The sequence below is a fragment of the Petromyzon marinus genome, chromosome 11 (genome assembly GCF_048934315.1).
Source record: "Petromyzon marinus isolate PM22_M1 ecotype Great Lakes invasive population chromosome 11, UKy_Petmar_22M1.pri1.0, whole genome shotgun sequence".
Taxonomy (NCBI): Eukaryota; Metazoa; Chordata; class Hyperoartia; order Petromyzontiformes; family Petromyzontidae; genus Petromyzon; species Petromyzon marinus.
The window spans coordinates 12,151,965-12,175,292 of record NC_133677.1 but is presented as its reverse complement, the minus strand read 5'-3'; the positions used below and the strand labels follow the sequence as shown (position 1 = coordinate 12,175,292).

At 46.3% G+C, this 23,328-nt stretch overlaps 1 protein-coding gene across 4 annotated transcripts in view; it reads left to right on the top strand.

Annotated features, from left to right (window-relative positions):
• Window positions 1-23,328, top strand: part of LOC116941209 (dihydropyrimidinase-related protein 2-like) — a 54,903-nt gene that overhangs the window by 12,742 nt on the left and 18,833 nt on the right. For 3 of the 4 annotated variants that reach the window (XM_032952011.2, XM_032952009.2, XM_032952010.2), the window contains exons 3-8: window positions 10,318-10,406; window positions 12,500-12,684; window positions 15,957-16,121; window positions 19,635-19,696; window positions 21,358-21,438; window positions 23,168-23,236. In XM_032952011.2, coding sequence (XP_032807902.1) covers window positions 10,318-10,406; window positions 12,500-12,684; window positions 15,957-16,121; window positions 19,635-19,696; window positions 21,358-21,438; window positions 23,168-23,236 — 651 coding nt within the window. Of the gene's footprint in view, window positions 1-4,760; window positions 5,290-10,317; window positions 10,407-12,499; window positions 12,685-15,956; window positions 16,122-19,634; window positions 19,697-21,357; window positions 21,439-23,167; window positions 23,237-23,328 lie in introns of those variants that run through there. The other variant, XM_032952013.2, reaches the window with a different exon arrangement.

Genomic DNA, 23,328 nt, shown 5'->3' with positions numbered 1-23,328 from the left:
TTCCTTAAAGCGGTAGGCACTGAGAAGTTAGCATTATTATTTTATTATTTACCAATTATTCCCAAGGTGGATGGGAAGAAAGTTGCCCTTTCTCAGCAGGAATATCAGACGTAGGAAATCAATTTGCTTTATTTAGCCAGATGAGACCCATTCTTATATGTATTATTATTACTACGTTCGAAGGAGAGAGCTTATTGTGTAACCGTCCTTACGCAATGACAAGTAGCGACCGGTAATCGTGCACTTTCCTTCAATCCAATCGAAGGTAATTTTGTGAATTAGGCCTTTTTAGCTGTGACGCAGCACACGATCGCGTGCATCTTTATGTCGTCGGGCCTTTAAGAGTTGTGACAGAATGGTCTGTAGGCAAAGGTGTTCGTCAACAAGTTAATACACCGATGCCCACTTGTGCTAATATATTATAGAGTGCACACACACGAATGTACGTCTGTGCACTATAGCAGCGAGTTAAAGCAAGGCATTGGCACGCACGCTTAAAGTGGACTGTGCTTGTCTCCTTGCAGAAATCGCCATGCGATTGTGCAAATAAAATGATTTGACGGTGGAACACTTATCACACTTGGCAATTTACACATGGGATAATTATATCTTGAAGAAAAAACAACAGAAATAATACCACTGCAGCGTAGAGACGCGCACTGGTATACTGGTGATGCATTGATGCTGTTTAATGAAGTAAACTAAAAAGGCAACTCATCCATAATCACCTGCGGACATATTCGGAAGATCTTTTCAGTAAAGCTGGAAGTGAGTGCACTGAAATGTGCTCTCACACATTTTGCTCTCAGCCACTGAACTCTCAACGCGGCCATTCATTTGGATATTGCTGCTGACTCGATGGACATGCTCAGAATCCGCTTTGGAATCTCGTTCGAGCTCTCGCTCAGCGCTCACCTCGGATATTGCCTGCCTTGTAGATGTTCTGTTGTATAAATCAATTACTTCCTGAATGCGGTGCTGTGCATTTAAATTTACGCTTGCTATAGGAATTAATGAGAATGCGCGGGTTCTGTGTATGTTTTATTTAGATTATATACAAGTGCAGTTGACATTGCCTATTTTTAATTTTACACCACATTATGGCAATTTGTATGCGGCTGTGTTCTAATAATTAATTTACAAGCAGGCTTCAGGGCTCTCACTCTTTTAAGCAGTGTCAAGTTCAATGCAAATTGGACAACAGGCAGACAGCTAAAGAAGTTCAACATACATAGTACTTACATTTTAAACCAGATAATGTGGCAGCCCATCGATAAAGTATGTATCTTTGTAAAGGTGAAATAATGACCAACATAGTGCAATCGGTAGTGTAGGGGAGCTCACGATTGTTAGACTGTCAGTTTAAATCCCAACTGTGCTCAACTCAGTCATCTCTCGAGTACCATCTGGTGAGGTATATTCGGTGGAATGTCGCATGTCGAGTTGGCCAATCCGATTATAAAAGCAATCAATGACCCTACTGAAAATTATCGGTTCAATTACATCCACCTAAACGGATAAGACGAAGAAGAAAAAGTCGCTAAAAGTCGCACCACTGTCCCCACAGGAGGCAGAATGTGGGGCAGCTGACGTTAAAAACAAAAACCTGACAAACCATCGAGACCCATGTTCAGGAGAGTCCCGCAGTAAATGTTTGGCCAATTCCACAACGCGCGACCTTTGTGTCTCCTGCTGTTCCGTTCTTTGGTGTCATGTCGTGACGCTCACCTCTCGCGTGCCGATTTTAAAGTCTCCGTGTCAAGTTGTGCCGACTCGCTCTGAGCAATGAACAATGCACTCCGCCGACACTTCTGTGCCCTGAATGTGACTGCTGTCCGTTGTTCAAAAGTTAAACCCGCTTCTACCCCGTGATAATACTTTGAACGGTGTGCAGGCGAATACAACAGAAGTGGCTTGAATATGAAGGTGGAAAAAATGCCCAATTCCTAATTGAGGATTTTGATATTTGGCAGGTACCGAGAACGCCAGAATAAAAAAAACTATCCATATCAGATAAGAACACTAACTCTACTTGGATAGGGCAACAACCAACTTACTTCACTGCCTATTACTGGCTCCACATTTCCCTGCCGGTGGGCCTGTATTGATTTTTCTTGCAATATTTACCAGAGGTGGTGACCAAAGAAGGAATAACCTCAATTCAGACGGTTGGATACTCTTAAGAGTGGACCATAACGGTCCGTGATAGACTGTAAGGCAAGTTGTTGGAACTGATGGCAGGACGGCAGTGATGTCGAGAGAGGTGCGGTGGTATGAACAGGATTGGTCAGCACCATCGAGCGAAACTGTCTTGATATCATACACGCTGAATGCCAAGTGTCTCTTATTAGTAGGGGAAAACATTGTTACTCTTTGGTTCTATTCGGTAAAGTCACGTAGGTAAAAAATAAAACAACAAAAATCACGACGTTTCGGCCACAACACAAGCGGCCTTCATCAGGTGAAGGGACCAGACTGTCTCGAGGACAGCGCTGGAGTGAAACACAGCCACGCTCAGACCGCGACCTTTAAGCTGTGTGCGAGGAAACAAGGTGCCTTGACAAAGGATTACATTGTGATCGCGGCATCTTTGTTAAAGGTCGCGGTCTGAGCGTGGCTGTGTTTCACTCCAGCGCTGTCCTCTAGACAGTCTGGTCCCTTCACCTGATGAAGGCTGCTTGTGTTGTGGCCGAAACGTCGTGATTTTTGTTGTTTTATTTTTTACCTACGTGACTTTACCGAATAGAACCAAAGAGTATGGATCCTTGCAGTCACGAAAGCTTTAAATCTAGAATTGAAACATTGTTATTTTAAAGGCGGAATGTCTGCTCTAGTAAGTGTAAAACCGACGAGGTCATCGTTCATCAGTGTGAAGAAGTATGAGGCACATTTTTTCTAACACATTACGTGAAATTTTAACACGTAGGCTTTCGCGACCAATATTATCCATAACAATATAATTAGTTGAGGTTTTTTGGTTAGATCGCGTAAATGTTTCGCCGGTAATTACAACTAGAATCATGAGGCAGACAGCCAGAGTTGCGAACAAACGTCACGATAATCAAATTGTAAATGTTGTGGGTTCACTCTCCAACACACCGGTGTGCTGAACTAGTAACGAATTGGCATGTTTTGTTTACGTGACGAACCTTGCTAATTGGGTGTGTCGGGTGGTGGCGGGTTTAACGACATTTATATTTACGCGATCTAAACAAAAAAAACCTATATTAATTATGATTATGGATACGTGACATTTGTATGAAAAATCTTCTGCAAATGTTCGAGGTGTGTTCGTCAAAATGTTAAGTGTGGCAATATTTTGATGCAAGTTTTACACAGACTATTGCTAATATATGTGTAGACATCTCACGTGTATTTATCTTGCTAAAGTGAATTGTCGATTTCGTGAACGGCAGTTGAAAACAAGGAAAATATTCCCAAAACGGCGACAGACCTCAAAGTCAATTACAGTACCACACTTGAAACTTGCAGTTGCAGAACACAATAAACTTGCAGAAGTATCACACCCTTATTACTCATCAGCATGCTATAGCCAGATATGCAGATGTCAATACGTGTCATATAAGCCATCATATGATGTCAGAGAATGGCCATGGAAGATGGAATCACAGAGCTAGTTACTAGAATAGTGGACTCTGATCAAAGACTGTGCAAATTGAATTGCTGAATTTCCTTCATGCATCTGATACATTTTCGCCATATGTGAAGAACCAATTTGAAAGCCAAATGCCGTGAGTAAAAAAACTACTGGGCTGTGAGCATCAAGTAAACTCCGCTTGAGAATCTGGCTTCCTTGTTGGAGACTTCTTGAGTTAAATCCTGCATCACAGCAGTGCTGACTCTATGCTCTGATACTTGCATTGGTATTGGTCTCCATAGCCAACTTGTCAAGAGACCTCTTCATCACCGTCTACCATGTCAAAGCAAGAGGGCAAACGTTGAATCTAAATTCTTTACGGAGGAGAACTTAAGCGACACTGAGGCGATAAGGTCCACTTTTACGTTTGCCAAGTGGGAAGAACCTAGAGAACCCGGACACGTAATAATAAGAGGACACTCACATTACACAGCAGCCCTACTTGCTGTACTGCCCCCTACAGGCACTACCTCGCAGCCACACGTGGAGCGAGGGTGCAGCTTTTGAGCAGGCGCAGTTTCAATTCAGAGCCGGCTCTGTGCATGCAGCACCAATGGCCTCCTTGGCCATGCACAGCGGAATCAGAATATTTATCCTGCAGGAATCCGATGAGCTATAAAGCTCTTATTCACAGATGTCCAGTAGGGGCACGGGGAAGTGTATCCCCATTGCAATATGCATGCTCAATGCAGCCACTGCTAAGCTCATCCACTCGCTCGTGGAGTCCACACATGCCACCCGGCACGATCGTGCTGCATCCATGCTGATGAGCACAGTGAAAGAGGGTGGAGGAGTGGGATGGCGGCGGCCGTGGTGGTGGTGGTGGTTGATGATGGTCGCTGTGGTTGGATGGAGGAGGGTCGGGTTGGGTCGGTGTGGGTGGAGAGAGCTCAAGAGAGCCAGCCAGCCCTTTGAGAGGCATCAATACTAATCCCGACGGGTAGAGGGAGCGATGGGGGGGGGCCTTCAGGGGGGTGCTAGAGAAAGGGGACCGCGGGGCGGGGGGGTTGGAGAGCCTGGGAGAGAGAGAGAGAGAGGGGGAGGGGAGACGTGGTAGTGGGGGAGAGAGGGAACCCTTGCATCTGGCGTTAGAAAGCACGCTTTTGTTATGCCCCATTGGCGAACCCCGGTAACAAAACAGGACATAGCCCCTATACAATTACGCAGCAGCTAAAAAGCAAGTCAAGCTCCTCCTCCCTTCATAATTTTTCGGTCGTTCTTCTTCTTCCTTCTCTCTCGTCTCTCTCTCTCTATCCTTTTCGTCTTTACCCCCCCCCCTACCGCCAAGGCAACAGAGACACGTCTTTGCAAGCGCGCTCGCTTTTGCTCCTCGCTGCGCGCATTCTCTCTCTCTCTGTGCGCGCGCGTTCGGCAAATAATAAATAAATAAGTGCGCGCGCACGCGCGTCGCACTCTCAAGCACGCGCACACGCAGAGGGAGACCTTTTGCTATATAATTATATAAGTGTGTGTGTGTGGAGGGAGGGGGGGAGTTAGAGGAAGAAGAAGCAGCAGAAACGCCACACAACGCAATATCTGGGGGAGTGCTGCAAGCATCATTGCCACAAGATTTTGTCGCGTTTGTCCTCGACATGTCGTACCAAGGGAAAAAGAACATCCCTCGCATAACGGTGAGCGACACTTCTTGCAGAGGGGGGGTGGGTGGATGGAGAGGGGTGGTGGGATGACGAGGACACGCGCGTAGCGTGATGGTTGTTACACGCACCGCGCGCGCACACCCCGTGTACATTGTGAGCGTCGTGTTTTAATTGTCTTAGTTGTGGTGGATTGGGGGGGGGGGTGTCCTTATTGTGTTAGTAGTGGGGGGGGGGGGCGGTGTAAAGATGGCGACTAGGTGTAAATGCCTCGTACGTAATTGTTTAAAGGTTCGCTCGCGTCGACGAGCGGCGCGTGTCGGATGTCTCCTCCTCATCCTCCTCCTCGCTGCCGCGTGGTGTGAACGCACGGCGAAGGGAGCTTGCAACTGGAGGCTGCCTGTCGCTTGTGGCAATTTATGACGAGTGGTGTGGTGTGTTGTGTGTCCGTCACTGTGTGTCCTTTGTCCCTGCTGTGTTTGTCTCTCTGCGTGTGTCTTTGTCTTCGTGCGCGTGTCGCCGTTGCGCTCCGCCGTCTCCGCTCCGTCTGCCGTCTTTGTCTTGGTATGTCCGATGCGTCTTCGTGCGCGCCCGTAGGTGCTCGTGTAACAGCACTTGCCCCAAACAGCGTGTTGAGGCTACACGGGCGGATCTTTGTCTTTGTGGTCAGCAAGCATGACCATTGATCGTCGTCGTGCGCGTACGTGTGTGTGTGTAGGTCACACACGGACGCGCGCATGTGCCACGTGAAGCGCGCGTCGAAGCGAACGTTCTTATCGTCTCGCAACTGTCCCCTGCGTCAGCGGAGTAAATGTATCGTATCCAGCGCTGTGCCGCGGATATCACAGTAGGAGAATCGGCGCCCAGCGCGCTCCCCCGGGGTGTATTGCTGTGTCTCTACATTGCTCGGCGTTTTCGCACAATACGCAATCGGGTGCATTGCTAAGTGAATATATTGCAATAGCGTTTAAGCGTTGTGCTGCTGCGTAGTTAGTGTAGGTAATGGCGAAATCGCACGGAACGAACCCGTGCCTGTGACACTGAGTAAGCCAAGTCGGAACGAGCCTGATGAGTGCTAACACGTACGGTGCTGGCGAACACCAAGCGAGTCAGGCGGGTGGTGGTCGTCACGCAGTGTTAGCAGCAGAGGGCAGTGCAGCAAATTCCACCACCTTCACATGCCCGCACACCTGCACCAACCCGCACCCTGCACCAACCCGCACCCTGCACCAACCCGTACACCTGCACCAACCCGCACACCTGTACAAACCCTGCACACCTGCACAAACCCGCACACATGCACCAACCCCGCACTCCTGCACCAACCCACACACCTACACCAACCCGCACACCTGCACAAACCCACACTCCTGCACAAGCTGACACACCTACACCAACCCGCACACCTGCACAAACCCTGCAAACCTGCACAAGCCCACACACCTGCACCAACCCTGCACGCCTGCACCAATCCGCACACCTGCACCAGCTCACACTCCTGCACCAACCCGCACACCTGCACCAGCTCACACTCCTGCACCAACCCGCACATCTGCACCAGCTCACACTCCTGCACCAACCCACACTCCTGCACATGCTCACACACCTGCACCAACCCTGCACTCCTGCACCAACCCGCACACCTGCACCAGCTCACACTCCTGCACCAACCCGCACACCTGCACCAGCTCACACTCCTGCACCAACCCGCACACCTGCACCAGCTCACACTCCTGCACCAACCCGCACATCTGCACCAGCTCACACTCCTGCACCAACCCACACTCCTGCACATGCTCACACACCTGCACCAACCCTGCACTCCTGCACCAACCCGCTCACCTGCACCAGCTCACACTCCTGCACCAACCCGCACACCTGCACCAGCTCACACTCCTGCACCAACCCGCACACCTGCACCAGCTCACACTCCTGCACCAACCCACACTCCTGCAGATGCTCACACTCCTGCACCAGCTCACACACCTGCACCAACCCGCACACCTGCACCAACCCGCACACCTGCACCAACCCACACTCCTGCACCAACCCACACTCCTGCACAAGCTCACACTCCTGCACCAACCCACACTCCTGCACAAGCTCACACTCCTGCACCAGCTCACACTCCTGCACCAACCCACACTCCTGCACAAGCTCACACACCTGCACAAGCTCACACACCTGCACCAACCCACACTCCTGCACCAACCCACACTCCTGCACCAACCCTGCACACCTGCACCAACCCACACCGACTAGCGTGGTGAAGCACGGTCAAATATCAGTGGGGAGACTCCCCATCCAGAAGTGGATTGACTGACGAGCCGTGCTTGTGCATCTGCGACTGTACGAGAGTGTGTCCATTTATAGCAATGCACTACGAGGGCAATACTGCGTCACACACCGACTTCTTACGCAGACAGACGCACACACACTGGACCGCTTACGTGATGACAGGCTGGGATAAAACACTGACAGTTCATAATTATCGGGTAATATATATACTGGCTCACGCTCATAGGAATTGCAGTACAGTGCACACAGTACACGTGTGTTCTCTGCAGAGTAAATGTAAAGATAGAGCAAGCAGTTCAACATGCATACGCACAAGGCACACAGTAAAATCTTTGTAGTGATGTGGACGTGTCCCCCTGTTGAGTTCGCTCATTTGAGGCCCGATCATTAATGAGGGGTAAAACTATTTAGGTAATAATCACCTTTATATGTGGTGCATTGTGAGCACTGCAATTGCTTTGACACCCATGCAGGTATAATTCTCTGCATATACCTGTTGACTTAGCAACACGGCACTTAGCAACAGCTTCTGCGTCCGTAAATTTCTTGGCAGGATGGATGAACGCAGCTACGCCGTGATTAAACATGTAATCGCAAGGTAGCAGGTCTAGTATATATATAAAACGTCTTCAGTTTTTTCTACTATGATTGTATTTATTGTTGATACTAGCTCCTAGCAGCCCTTTGAGAGCATGATTGAACCATAATGCTTGATAGAGACTGGCTCGTTAAACGAATGGTGTAATTTTCCTTTTTTTTAGCAAAAGTAAAAAATAATTCAGGCGAGAAGGATGTTCCAGATGTTTGTTCTACCACAACATTGATTGGGGTAACATGGACCGATAGAAACGTGGAGAGAGAGAAAAACAAACTGAATACGTGGAACGGAAATGGTGTCAGGGATTGTATCCTCCTCGCCAGGCCGTGTGAGATGGCGATATCTTGGGGAGTTCTTCACCCAGCGGTGGATAGATCATGGCTGAGAATTATGCCACACGAAGCAGTTTGTGTTAAGTGGTGGGTTGTATCACCGCATATGCGTGGTACCTCATTTGCATTCTTTGCTGTGAAGCGAACATGAAAACCCCCACGCAGTTGGTTGTAAGAGCATGTCAAACGCATGCCAGTGTCTTATCCAAATTTGCAAATGTAACAATTGCAACTAAATATCCCCCTCCTCCCCCCCCCCCCCCAAAAAAAAAAAACCTATCTCTGCATGAATCACATTATATCAGGTTGATCATGATGAAGTCACTTCTCTCGGTAGGTTTAACAAAAAAATATTGAAATGTATACTGCGTAAGGCTTGTGAATGAATGCTGTGTGAGGTGCAACGCAAAGGTCCCGCTGTCACGCCCGTGCAGCGGTTTTATCTCTGAAAACGTTTCCTTATTAATCCTACTTTTAAAAAAAAAAACCCAGCAACACCACCAATGAATGAGCGCAGCCTCATCACGCTTGTCGTTGGGCTGTCGTGAGAGAGGCCTGCTCACTGGCCCGATGGGTCCCCCCCCACTCCTCCGCCCCGGTGATAACGGCTACGTTGGCGGTGGTGGCGCTGTCCAACGGCTCCGCTCAAAATGGCAGCCTCGGTCGGTGGGCCCTTTGTGACGTCCAAAGGGGGCGCTTGGTGCCATGGAGATTGGCCATGTGACCTCGGATGAGATGTATTTGGAGAGGAGAAAAAAAAAACCACCACCCACGCCAACCCCCATCCCTCACGCATTCCTACAATGGTGCATCCATTAAATGCAACGTTTCCTGCTTGCTTTATTTTAAATGTAATCGGTTAAACAAATTGCGTCTTAAACCAGAAAGCATTGGGTTGTTTTTTTTTTACAGTTTTCATCCGAGGCAGGGTTGGTACATTTTTTTTGTTCTCCTTTCACGATTCTCTCGGCTGACAACCAGGCACAAAGCGAAGCATCTATGCCCCAATTCAGAAACCCTGCATAATTCAAACAAAAACCTCACCGTGTGCTTGTAGTGAGCGGGCAAGCGAGGCGGAGGGCAACAATGAGTGAACCATCTTTTTTGAACCTTTTCACCGCATCTTCTTAATGTTAGTGCTCAGTGTCCGACGAGGAATAATGTGCCCCGCGCAGATTTGTTCAATGAGAATGAAATGCAAATTATAATTTTCTGTGGTGCACAGTTATACATGTAGCATGAGACTATCAAACACTATAGAGGGTGGACCAAAAGTCAGGACACATAGGGTTATTTAATTTATTTTAACAAGTCACAAAGGGTTATTTAAGCATATGTTCTTACTGACTTCAATTAACATTAATGCGTGCATCAGTTCTCTTTTGAAATGCATTTAGGACTTTGTTTTCAAAGATAACCGGTATAATCTCTGAACATCCATCACTGATGTTGTCTCAATTCAGTCAGGGTTCTTGATCCAGTTTTGTAAGTGACGGATTTGAGGTGACCCCCACAAGAATAAGAAGACACATAGATATAAATCATCATAATAGATCAAATATTAACTTCAAGAATATCCAATTAAAATATGTTAATGCAAGTGTTAAAATATCCCTGCGTGTCCTGACTATTGGGCCACCATGTACATGCCGATATTTTATTTATCATAGCGATGGCCAGGGGCTTGGACACACGTGATCTCCAAGGTGCTCTCTAACTGCTCTCTAATGTTGCGGTTGCTTTGGTTCCCTGAACCACCCAGACACCTCGTTAAAACGAACTCTCGCTGTGTGTCTCTCGTGTTGTCTGTGTGTTCCCCCGCTTTGACCCCTCCAGAGTGACCGTCTGCTGATAAAGGGAGGACGCATCATCAATGATGACCAGTCGTTCACCGCCGACATTTACGTGGAGGATGGCTTTATAAAGTAACTATTGATTACGTTGCTGTCACGGACAGGCGTTGCTCTTTGCTCCGAAAAAAAAATCCAGTTGTCTAGCAACGGCGGCCATTGCCGCTATGTTCAATGAATCAAGATTTTTTTTTTTGCGGCATCACGCGAGCAATGGCTGTTTTTGCTGTGACCCTCAAGGATCACATGGCAACTGCCCAGGTCGCCGTTGAATTTCACCTTTGAGTGCTACATTTCAACCCACAATTGTCTCCATTTAGAAATGTCTTTGGTAAAACGTAATTTGATGTGGCAACATTTTAGCCTGTTAAAACATGCGTACAGTTATTTGGTAAATGAGGTCATCGCACCCAACACGGGACCGTGGAATTTTTTTTGGTAATTTTCCTCGAACTGCCGGTCATTTATTTTTAGATGAATCGCCCAATAATACATCTCTGTCCATTCCGTGCGGTGGTTGGAGCTGGGTGATCCAGTGAAATACAGCCACACCCTACGCTGAATGGCGTCTATGAGACGTTGATCCTTTTAGGAATAAAATGGCCTAAAATGTACGTACAGCCATGTGGGGTTCTACCCTCAACGGGATACAGGGCACAAACTCTGAAAAAAAATCTACTCTTGTTTTGGGCAGGCAAGCTAACAGAATTACAGGCCTCATTTTCATTAAGCTTGTGAAATGTTTGAAGACAAAGAGGGAAACTGAATGAGCAGGAATAACGTTCAGTCTCTCGCATAGGGGCTCGGTGCATTGTTCTGAGTAATCGGTGGCGACGTTTTATAAGACTCCCGTTTTCCTACAAAAGGGTGACCTTGAAGACTCTCGCCGCTCTTGGACGGCACAAACGGAGATGCAAATTGGTCTGACATCGCGTGGCGATGCGCACTGTTACCATGGGAACCTCTTTTTTTTTCGTCGAGAAGCAGACTTAGCACAAGGGATGTGTGATTTGTACAAACATTGGTTTGGATATTTATACAACGATAACGGTGACGTTTGTATTATTTGAATGAAAATACGTAAAGTGAATGCATTTAAATTTGAAAAAATAAAAAACGAATTGCGATCTAATATGGTTTGCGAAACAAATACATTGCACCAGCTCAGCAGCTGTACCAAGATTATAGAATGTCCCAGTATGACCTTACAATTAGACCATACTGCACTAAATCACTGCCATTGTGTAAACTGGCGATGCAGTTAAACACAAAATAGGACATGAATACCTGGTCCAGCCCAAAGGCTGATTATCATAAATCCAGTTGCCTGCATAACTGAAATGTCAATCGCTGCCAACAGTTGACAGGATAATGCTCTCGTTTCCGTTGCCAATGTATGCATTACTTTCATTGATTTCTTAGAGAGAGGAGTAGTTGGCATGGGATGCCTGTAATTGTGGTTTTATCCAATTTCCAGAAAATGCTTCTTGCCATAATTTATTTGTTTAGGGTGTGGCAGTGAGTCGATATGATGACAATTCCCTTTTGGAATCAGTAATGGCAAAGTTATCCACATTAACACGATTGCTTTATAGCTCACAAATATAGCATAGCCCTGATTTTGTAACATAAGTATGAAACTATCATCTTGGGCGGGGACGATAGAATTTACATGGATATTTATGCTTGAAAAAAAAACATTTACTGAATGGTCAGTTGTTATAACATTAAGCTTTCAATGTACAGGATAACATTTTACCTTTATTTGATGTACACATAAAGGATAGTCAAACACCGTCAATAATCGGACACTGCAGTGGAATCCAGTTGCATTGACTAAATGTGAACTCTGAATTTGAACTCCATCTCAATATGCTCTACAAGTCGTTTGGCGTTGTGAGGTAAGTTCAAATCCCCTGTCAGGTGTTGACGTGGACTCGCATGAGACAAGTGGAACTCTGTGGCAAGTCACCAGTGGTCATCCTATCAATAAGACTGGCCATGACCACAGGAGTGTGGAAATTTCCACCATTGGCCACCAGTGGAGCCGATTGTTGCCCGGTGCTTTGTTCGAGCATGGAAACAATCTGACTTAACACTCGCCTTCTGCTCAACGTGCTGCGAACTCGAGTTGGGCATTTGAGCCCCAACAAATTCTTGAATTGCAGGCAAATCGGGGACAACTTGATCGTCCCGGGCGGCGTGAAGAGCATCGAAGCCAACGGACGCATGGTGATGCCCGGTGGCATCGATGTCCACACCCACCTGCAGATGCCCTACCTGGGTACCAGCACCATGGATGACTTCTACCAGGGCACGCGTGCGGCATTGGCTGGTGGCACCACCATGATCAGTAAGTGAACCGGTACCGCAGCCGCCTTCGGTTAAAAATAACATCTCTTGATAAAAAATGTAATCCCTTAACTAATTCGTAACCGGTTAGCTGCTTCTCACTTTGTTTAATCGAACACATCCTGAAATGTTGCCCTGTCAATAAAGAGTTCTGCGAGAAAATCTACATTTTTACACGTCTCTCACTCTCCGCGTTTTTGCTGCTACGTTTTTAACAATTACTTGGTTTCATTTTCATACGAAGGCTCTCAACACCGATGTGATTCATAATTGGTATCTTTTGAGTTCGGTCGTCGTGTAAAAATGCATGTTGTAAACCCTCCTCCACCCAACGCGGCCAATTAATAAAATAGATCTGAGCTGCTGTTAACAACCTGATGATGCCGGATGTAATCTCCAGCGAAACGTCGGTACCCGTGTAAATGTTCTGAGATTTCACTCCAACAATACCATGAGTGGTGCTGCGGAAACAATTACATTCATTAAATGGCTGTCAGGTGGAGGAGGGCTTTACGACAACCCTTGCAGTTTCAGAAGCGATTTACACTTTCATTTTTTGGGTGCGGAATTACATTTTAAGCGGTATTTTTTCCAGTTCGGTTTAATTTTCATTTTTTTTTGTTTGGAGCGCTTTGCAGTTTGTCTTGCTTTCAGATTGCACGGCACGGCACCCACGCACATTTGTCAAGTGCTGTAAGCCGCCCGTCGTCGTGACGTTCGCCGTTGGTGAACGGGGCACTGTTGATTTTGAAGGAGTCGGGAGTGTGTTGTCACTGTCCTTTGGCTCCCACACTAAATATCCACTTCCATTACCAAGTGGCTCAGTGGACTAATGCCCATGTCAGCGGCACTGAACTAATACCGCTGAGATCCTCCGTCCAAGTCCAGCCAGTCAACTTGATTAAAACCTGCACTTTCAATACGACGGTCATTTGGCTTCCCCACTAAATTTACACCAATCTTGCTCAATATATTTCAGCTAAAAACTCAACATTTTTACGTAATATTTTACCAGGTAAGGCCTACCGAGCTGTGTAACTCTTTTGCAGGAGCACCCTGGCCACAAATGATAGCTCAATGAAGTGGCGTATCACGTGGACATGTAATGAATGTTAATTTTAAATGTGGAGGGAAAAACCGCAGGACCCAAAGAAAATTTCACGCGACCATGGGGAGAACACGAACACTCCCAAATATACAGCAGCAGCAGGCGTCAGGATCGGGAGTGAACCCACAACCTCCTTCATACCAGGCGAGGGAGTTAACATCTGTCCACTCGCAGCAAGATTGGCACGTGACAAACCGCCCTTTACAGAGTGTAAAGAATATCCATTTAATGTAGCATATGACCAAATCGAATCTCGAAAGCTAAGCTGGTTTTGAGCCTGGCTCGGGCATGGATGGGCGACTCACCTGGGAATAAAGCAAATGGTGTGGGCTGCTGCTGCGGGGATATGTCGCCAGCAGAGGACAGTGCAGCACAATCTATTGTTGTACTGTACTGGGGTCCCACGTCTATAACAGTGCAAGGAAATGTTTAACGTGTATGTCTGAAGTACAGTATTTATGTATGAACAGACTCATTCCAAATGCAGTGTATGAGCATATGCTATACATGTTCATTTTACACTTTTAATATTCGTATAAAGCATGTCCCAATGTGTGGAGAGCGTTGACGCAGTGGTTCACACACCCTGCTATATAAATCCGGACACCTGAGTTCGATTCCAGGCCACGGCTAACATATATACGAACCAGTCACGGTCTCCCTTTCGTCTTCTTCTTCTTCACGAACCCGCACTGACGAGCGTCTTCAACTATGGTCAAACAACCTCCGTGACCAACATGACCTAGAGAGGAGGCCCTCGAAAAGCGACGCATTGAACAAGCGACGTACACTGGTACGTGCACATCTGGCGTTGTGTAGGGCAGGGCTCATTTAAGTGACTCCAGACGTCATTCTGACGTGATGCACAAGCCACGCTGTGGATACCGTTGGAGTTCCAGGATGGTTACTTGCTCTCATGACACAGGGGGTGGATTTGCAGCACAGTGGTTTGCGCCCCAATTCTCTAGGAATCAGGTGACCTAAGTTCGATTTCCTGGCCATGGCTAACATCGGTGGTGAGTGAGATCTTTAAAACTGGCCCAGGCATTCCCCCTTTCACCAGCCCCTCACTAACCAGTACGGTGATAGGCACAAACAACCCGATGTCAAGAATACTTAAAAAAAAGAGTGCATTACCCTTTAAACATTTCAATCAACGTTTAGCTTGGATTCTGCATCATGTTGTAGGCTCCATGATAAAATCAAGACTATGTTTTTTTCAATAATTCAATTACTGGATGGCTATTTAAAAAAAAAAGTTGCCAAGAATGCAGTGCAATTAAGGTTTCACAAAGAAAGGGAAATATTATTGTGGGTATCCCGGCCTGTGCAAATATTTTGGTTTTCTCGCAGGTTATGGAAAAATAACAAAGCGCTTTGTCTTCTTAATACCAGTTTGTGGGAAATGTTTAATGTGTATGTTTGAAGTGTGCATATACACACGTATGCAACAGGCTCACGTGCAGTGTGAGTGTGTAAATGCATTGTTATGAGCACAGTCTATATAAAAATACATGAGCATATTACGTTTACGGTTACGTTTACACTCTACATATACTTACATGCAGCAAGGCTTGGGGAGTTTTCGAAGTGGTTCGCAAACTATGTGCTCTATGAACCCAGGCATCAGGTCAGTGGTGTATTCGCGATATGTTTTAAGCATAACGATAATTTGCAGACCTTTCCCGGTCTACTGCTGGATGAGAACCTCACTGAACTATTTAAGTTATGGGGGTTGTTTCAACATACTTCATCTCCCTTGTCAGTGTAAATTGGTTAAGAGTGATTCGTTGGGGTGTCCCAGAAACTGCGCATATATCACTCGTCACTGATGTCGGTCACGGCCGGGAATCGGACTCAGGTCTCCCCTGGTTCATCGCGCGGAGAACCAACTATTGTGCCACCACTCCCCCATCATCATCATCATCCAGAGCATTCACTTGCCTCAAATTAGCCAGATAAAAATAAATCACCCACAAATGACTCAATTAGGATTAGACCCACAGCATTCCCTCCCACCGCCCCCCCCCCCGCCTCCCCGACGAATGCCCACAGGGTCACTCTTACAAACTGGACGCTGGTCTCTGGAGTTCTCGCCTGGTATAAGTGAAACAACGTGGAACGTTGATAACCCCCACGCATGTGCCCGTGCCCTCTATTCCCAGTTGACCACGTGATCCCGGAGCCCGGCTGCAGTCTGCTGGGCGCCTACGAACAGTGGCGCGAGTGGGCCGATGCCAAGGCGTGCTGCGACTACTCGCTGCACGTGCAGCTCACCTATTGGAACAGTGAGCTCTGCTCCGAGATGGAAACGCTCATCAAGGATAAAGGTGGCTGCCTTTCTCTGTCTCTCTTGACTGGCCGTCTCCCTCTGTCTCTCTCTATCTCTCTCTGTGGCGTTCTGTCTACATCTGCGTGTTTGTCTGCTGAACTTCTTTCGCACCGTACGTAGCCAACCGTGCTAATCGGAGGTGCCGGGGAAGGACAGCAAACATCTGGCCCATCCCTTTGTGCGTGTTGACTTGGCCAACACCAGCAATGTCCACCACGCAGCATGCCGTTGAGATGTCGCCATACACATTTAGGGCTAAGCTGGCAGTGGTATACGTGCACAGACTGAAACAGCTTTACACACAGGAATGCATTTAACTCTACCTTATGATAAACAAAATATATACAGTGTATGTATGCGTTTGTGCGTGTGCATCCACAATTGTTCGACAATTCACGTGGCCTCAAGGTGCACCTAGCCCGGCACAAGCACCGTGGTAATGTCACCACCACTTCGTAGCGAACGGTGGTTGTTGTTGTTGTTTCATCCGCACTTATGTCTGTGCAGGTGTAAGTCTCTCAAGGCTATGTGTTGGACTTAATAATTACTCGCCAACAGCACTTGCTCCCATGTCAAAAGGGGGCTTCTCATTTGCATGCACGTGTGTGTGAGGTTGTTCATATCTATGCGTGTGATCTATTCATGATGACACATTTTACATAATGTAACCTTATATAAAGCACTGCAAGTAATTTCTTTTTTACTGTTATTGAAAGGCATAAACATCGGAACATAACGGGCAGGGAGGGCAGCTACCGCTCCCTCCTCCCACATCTTTTAGGCAGGGGAGGATGAAATAAATCTTTGCCCTGTCAATTTAAATATCCCTCATGGGCCCTCTTGGCAACTTGACATGGGCTCCCATGATAACTCTTCTCCAAAATGGTTCCCATGCAATTGTAATATTTTTCAAGTACAGATCGGTAAATTCTCGCTTGGGGAACACTTTTCACGCAAATTGGAACACGCACCATTATAACGTGGAATGCACACCGTTATAACGTGGAACGTACACTGTTATAACGTGGAACCCGCACCGTTATAATGGGGAATGTACACCGTTATAACGGGAACCCGCACCGTTATAACGGGGAATTTACACCGTTATAACGGGAACCCGCACCGTTATAACGTGGAACGCGCACCGTTATAACGGGGAATGTACACCGTTATAACGTGAAACGCTCACCGTTATAACGTGAATCGCGCACCGTTATAACGTGGAACCCGCACCGTTATAACGGGGAACCCGCACCGTTATAACGTGGAACGTGCAGCATTATAACGTGGTACGCACACCGTTATAACGTGGTATACGCACCACATTATAAAGTGGAACACACACCACGTTATAACGTGGATAGCGCACCATTATGATGCAGTTTCTGAGTGGTCGACGATGAATTACTTTCTTGAGCGGCGCAGCGACCGAGTGGTGTGGGAATTCTGGGCACACGCGCGCAATGATACGGTACGTGGCGACGTACCCTCATCTCAGTTCTTTGTCCCCCGCACCTCACTGTGTGTGAGTACATTGTATCTTTCCAAACTCGCCAAACTTTATTTTTCCATTATTTCTCATGGTGCTTAACGCGCACATTTTCAAGAACGCATCTACCGCGTTAATCAAGGAATTGCCGTGTAGATAAAAATCGGGAGATGGAAACAATATGCATTGTAATAATAATGATACTTGTTTTTATTATAATGGCACGGGAAGGCAATATCCCTCCTGTGCACTCGCTGAAAGTGTGCTGAGTAGGCCGCATGCACAGTGGCAGCTGATAGTCGTGGCGACCTCACTCCCCCCAGATTTGTGTTTTGCTCGTTCGCACTTTCCCATGTGCAGCAGAGAGCACCGTGAGCTCATTTGTCCGTTCTTGTGTGTACGAGAGCGATGAGGCATCTCGCTGATTTAGCAAGTCTGCCGTGAGCGTATAAGATGCGGTGCCTAAGCACTGAAGAATCTAATTAATGAAATACTGCGTTACACGCTGGAAAAGCCAAATTATTGAGGATGTGACAAATATGGTATTTTGATGCGAATTAGTGCAGGCACGTGTGAACAGTAACCTTATCTACAGCCCTTAAAGCTCTTGTATTGCACCTATTGTGTTCCTTCTGACAGAGATGGTCTTCTTCACGGCAACACGCTGGCTTTCAGAAATACAATTATTTTGAGCCGCAATTCAAGGGGCCTTGCGAAGAGAATGGCCGTATCCATTGGCCTTGGTGATATAGGGGCGCCTATATCACCAAGGCGGGATGTTGACTACCTCGTCTGGTATACAGGAGGTCATAGGTTCTATCTCGAACCTGACGCCTGTACATTTGGAATTTGCATGTTCTCCCCGTGGTCATTTTGATGTTTGTCCGGATCCTCCGTTTTTTCCCGACACATTTTTAAACATGCAGTTTAGAGTCGTTGGCTGCTATACATGTTTATGTGATGATCCACTTCGTTTAGCAATCATTTGTGATGGCCAGGTCGCTTCTGAAAAAGAGCTACATAGCTCAGCGGGCCTTACCTGGTAAAATAAAAAAAAACTCGGTCGTAAATTCACATAAAGTGATAAGACAGCCAAGGTCCACTACGTTAACATATTTACAATGCGAGTAGTGCTGTCTGCACGTGTCCTTGGTAAGGGAGACGAGAGACGTGCCAGTGAAGGGAATGGCTTGAGGTCACGTGGTGATTGAAACGCAGTAAACCATTGCTGTGGCGCGAGTTCTGGAGTCGCGAGATTTGCAAGTTCGCGAGTCACGAAAGTGGATCCTAATTCCCAATTCACGACCTGCCAGACTGCAGTGTCCGCGAGTGTGCGCAGTGCCAGACGACCGTCACTGGGAAGTTGTGTGCAGAATTTAATATTTGATTGAAACGGTCTCGGCTGCCCGCTGTGCTCTCAGTCTCGCAGTGATTCACGCTCTGAACTGGCTATTGTGCAATTTTTTGACTTGATGCATACTCGCAGCCAACTCGTGTATACATGTTGGTATTTAAAATGTCGACTGTGAGGTCCGTTAAAAAGAACGCGAATGCAATCAGGGAAAGTGTTGTGGCCAATGCTTCCCCAGAGTGCAAAAATTAAAAAGTCATCACCACCACCACCACCATCATCAAATCATCATCAAATCATCATCATAATCATCATCAAAGGTGATATTTAAAATAACATCGTTATTTATATTTTATTATTGTTATCATTATGATTAAACAATTACCATTTTCCCCCTATGTTCGCTCGTACCGGGAACGTGAGCACAATTTTACCATTGGAACACGGTTTCTGCATTCTTGAATTCTTCATTCGTGAGCGTTTTCAAAGATCGTAACCCTCGCGTATACAGAGAGGGTTTACTGTACTTTAACATTGCCAGGTGAGTGAACTTGGTAACCCCACTGCTATAAGCCAAGCGTTGTGAAGCGTATAGGTTTTGGGCTTCAGGACAAGATGAATCACCTCACTCGGGGTGATGGAAGCTGAATGTTGATACGTCCTCTTTCAAGGTGTCAACTCGTTCCTCGTGTACATGGCTTACAAGGACAAGTACCAGCTGACCGATGCCGAGGTAATTTACTTTTCGGGGTGTTCATTAATTTCAGGTCAGTTAAAGAAATGACTTACTGAGCCTCCGCCGCCAATACAATTTGTGCATTTAACTAAAAACAGCATCTCACAAAATACGTAACGTGTATACGAATGTATCCTTAATAAAGGCTTTTGGGTTAGATCGCGTAAGTATGAATGTCTTGTAACCCTCCACCACCCGACACAGCCAGTAAGGTTTGTCCCGTAAACAAACCGTGCCAATTAGCTACTACTTCAGCCCACCGGTGTGTTGGAGAGTAAATGTTGCGGATTATTATTATTGTTAAATCCGAAAAAAAATCCTCCAGAAAACCTTTATTATGAATAATATTGGTCGTGAAAGCCTACGTGTTAAACATAGAAATATATATATTTAAGAATATATTCTTAAATCTGCGTTCACAACCCCAAATCGTCACGATTCGACGAATCGGGCGGGAGACGGGAGGGATGTGGAGGGTGAATTGATGCCCGTACCGCCGTACACGCCACGAGCGTGGCGGTACGGGCATCAATTCACCCACACTTGCAGGCGCACGCAAAGGCGTACAAACACGCCCTGCTCGACAAAGACAACTGCAGGTGCATTCACGCTCGGTGCTTTAGTGCGCCCGTGCACAGCCTGCCAGGATGTCCCTCACGGTAGACGTTTAGAGGCAAAGATGAGATAAAATTAACGTCGCTAAAAACGTCCTCGCTATTTTATCCCAAGTGAATCTGTTGCTCCTTTGGAAAAAGAGAGATTATGATTTTCACTGGATTTATAGCTGATGAAATTGAATGTCGATAAAAGTGTTAACAATTGATTAATTATACGCGATTAAAGTAGATAGTGACTATTAATATCATATTACTATTACAGCCTAGCTTTTTTTTAAACATTCATGCTGTGTGGACAACTTCAGTTGTAAAACTATATACTTACAATTGCTCAGATGTACGTTTAGGTTATTATTGTTAATTCCCTAAAATTTTTTTTATTTTTTCTCGAAAAAAAGAGATGAGACTTTAAGCAGTGAATTGTGACCTCTAATTTCACTCAGAATTCCTTTAAAAAGTACCTGTCACTATTTGATTCTGCATTTTAATTTGTGATAATATTTTACTCAACAAGTCGTTAACAAACAAACAAAAAATAATACCTGTTTAAAGCGTCGTTACAAACCGGTTTCGCCGATTAAGCCAATTTTAAACCCACGCACGCCTTCGCCCCCCTATAACTTTACCCCTATCGATTTTAAACCACGTGCCTTTGCCCCCTATAGATTTACCCCTATAGATTTTAAACCACGTACCTTCGCCCCCCTATAACTTTACCCCTATCGATTTTAAACCCACACACGCCTTCACCTCCTATAGATTTACCCCAATAGATTTTAAACCCACACACACCTTCACCCCCTATAGCTTTACCCCTATAGATTTTAAACCACGTACCTTCGCCCCCCTATAACTTTACCCCCATCGATTTTAAACCCACACATGCCTTCACCCCCTATAGCTTTACCCCTATAGATTTCAAACCACGTGCCTTCACCCCCCTATAGATTTACCCCGATAGATTTTAAACCCACACACACCTTCACCCCCTATAGCTTTACCCCTATAGATTTTAAACCACGTGCCTTCACCCCCCTATAGATTTACGAAGCCTTCACGGCCATCCGCGACCTCGGTGCCATTGCCTTGGTGCATGCGGAGAATGGAAGCATCATCGCAGAGGTGAGTGACCGACTCTGAGCGATATGCGGGTATGCACCCCAGATCTTCTTCTCACCACGAGAACCTGCAAGTGTGGAAAGGCACTTGGGGCCTTCCGCTTTCTGTATGTGTGTACGTATGTTGAACTTCTTTTCGCGCCGTACATTGGCAACCGTGCTAATCGGAGGTGTGGGGGGAAGGACAATAAAGTAAACACAAAGAGTAGTTCACAGGAAATTAGTTTTCAAGCTAGATTTAAAAGTGCATAGCCCCAGTGGCTTCCTAATATTTGTACACTGCACACTGCTATATCAACTTTTAAATACGCCCTCAGTGAGGTTGTGTGGTGGCAAAAGCCTCAAAGAAGATACAGTCACCATGCTTCGAGCACAGCTGAATAAGGCTGCTGTAAACTCACACGCACAAAGGTGGGGCTCGCAAGATCTCGTGGGTACAGTAAACCCTTGTTAATTCGACACATATGGGGCTCTGGTCTTGCCGAATTATCCAAAATTGCGAATTATTTACAACGGTACTCCCCAGTGCATCCTGCCCCAATAAAAAAAAAAGTTATCCAAATTTGTTTTCCAAAATAGATTTTCCCAAAAGAATAACGCTTACCATCAGTAACCAGCACTGCAGGCAAAGGAGGAGGATGCGGTAGGTTCTATGTGGTAGGTGACAGAGCTTGTGGAGGGGAGCTTAATGCACTTAGTATGCACTCTGTTCACTTTATCACTCAATTATAACTTAAACACCAAATTACACTCATTTAAACTTCACATTTTTCACTTAACAATTAATGTTTATTTAAAGACTACATTGTATTACACTTTTGCACCACATTACTCGCTGTCAGACGACATCAGCTGACGTGGCACTTCACTGCTGACAGCGGTGCCTGTGGAAGAATATCCAGAGACTGGTGGCACTCCACTGGTGGCTTCATTGCTGCTAGAACGTTGCTTATGCCTGAGTGGGTTTAACGAAGTCAGAAATGTAGACGACATTGCTGAGAGGGTTGGCTTGCACAGAGTGCACAAACAAGGTCAAGTCCACAGCGACGGGTCCGCACTAACGCTCATCGCGTGCGCCACCACCAGACCGAGTCGTTGTTTTGGTCGTGGAGCACGGCATCGCTCCACGTGCTATGCTGAAATTGGACCATTCGGTAGGGCAATTCGGCTCGTGGCGAGTTACTAACATAGCGTATATGCCGAAGGCGCGGCCATACCGCATTATCCACAATTACGAATGATCAAATACCGAAATAACGAGGTTTTACTGTGCTTCCCATCATGCCATGCAGGCTAGATGACACGCGTGATAGTCCATCCTGGGTTCTTTGTTGACGCGATAGTTTTTCTTTCACTCTGACATCATTGTTGTGTGCAGCTCAGAGGGTAAACTTTGTCACTAATTAAATGGTCCAAGGACCAACACATGTTGTAAAACATCACAAAAACCATGCATGTGCATTATTTTTCATCCTTGATTTAATTGATGCTATCAGCCGAATAAATCTGCTATAAACTCATTTACTGTGGTGGAGCTTGCAGGGCATGATGGGTACTTACCATGATGTTGTGCAGGTTTTGTATCTTTAAGCCTGAATAGATAATGTTAGTGACTGCCCATCCTGTTCTTTTGTTTATATTATAGTTTCGATTTATTGACTGTGCTGTCTGGAAACTTGACCAGTATCCTTTGTAATAGGGCTGTTTCTCACCCTCTCATCCATCACCAACAGGAACAAAAGAGGATCCTGGGTCTGCAAATCACTGGACCTGAAGGCCACGTCCTGAGCCGGCCTGAGGAGGTGCACAGAATCTGCCCCTCCCTACGTTCATGTGGCAGCAGCATTATAATTGATAACAATTTACGTAGCAATCGGAATAATAGCACTATTAG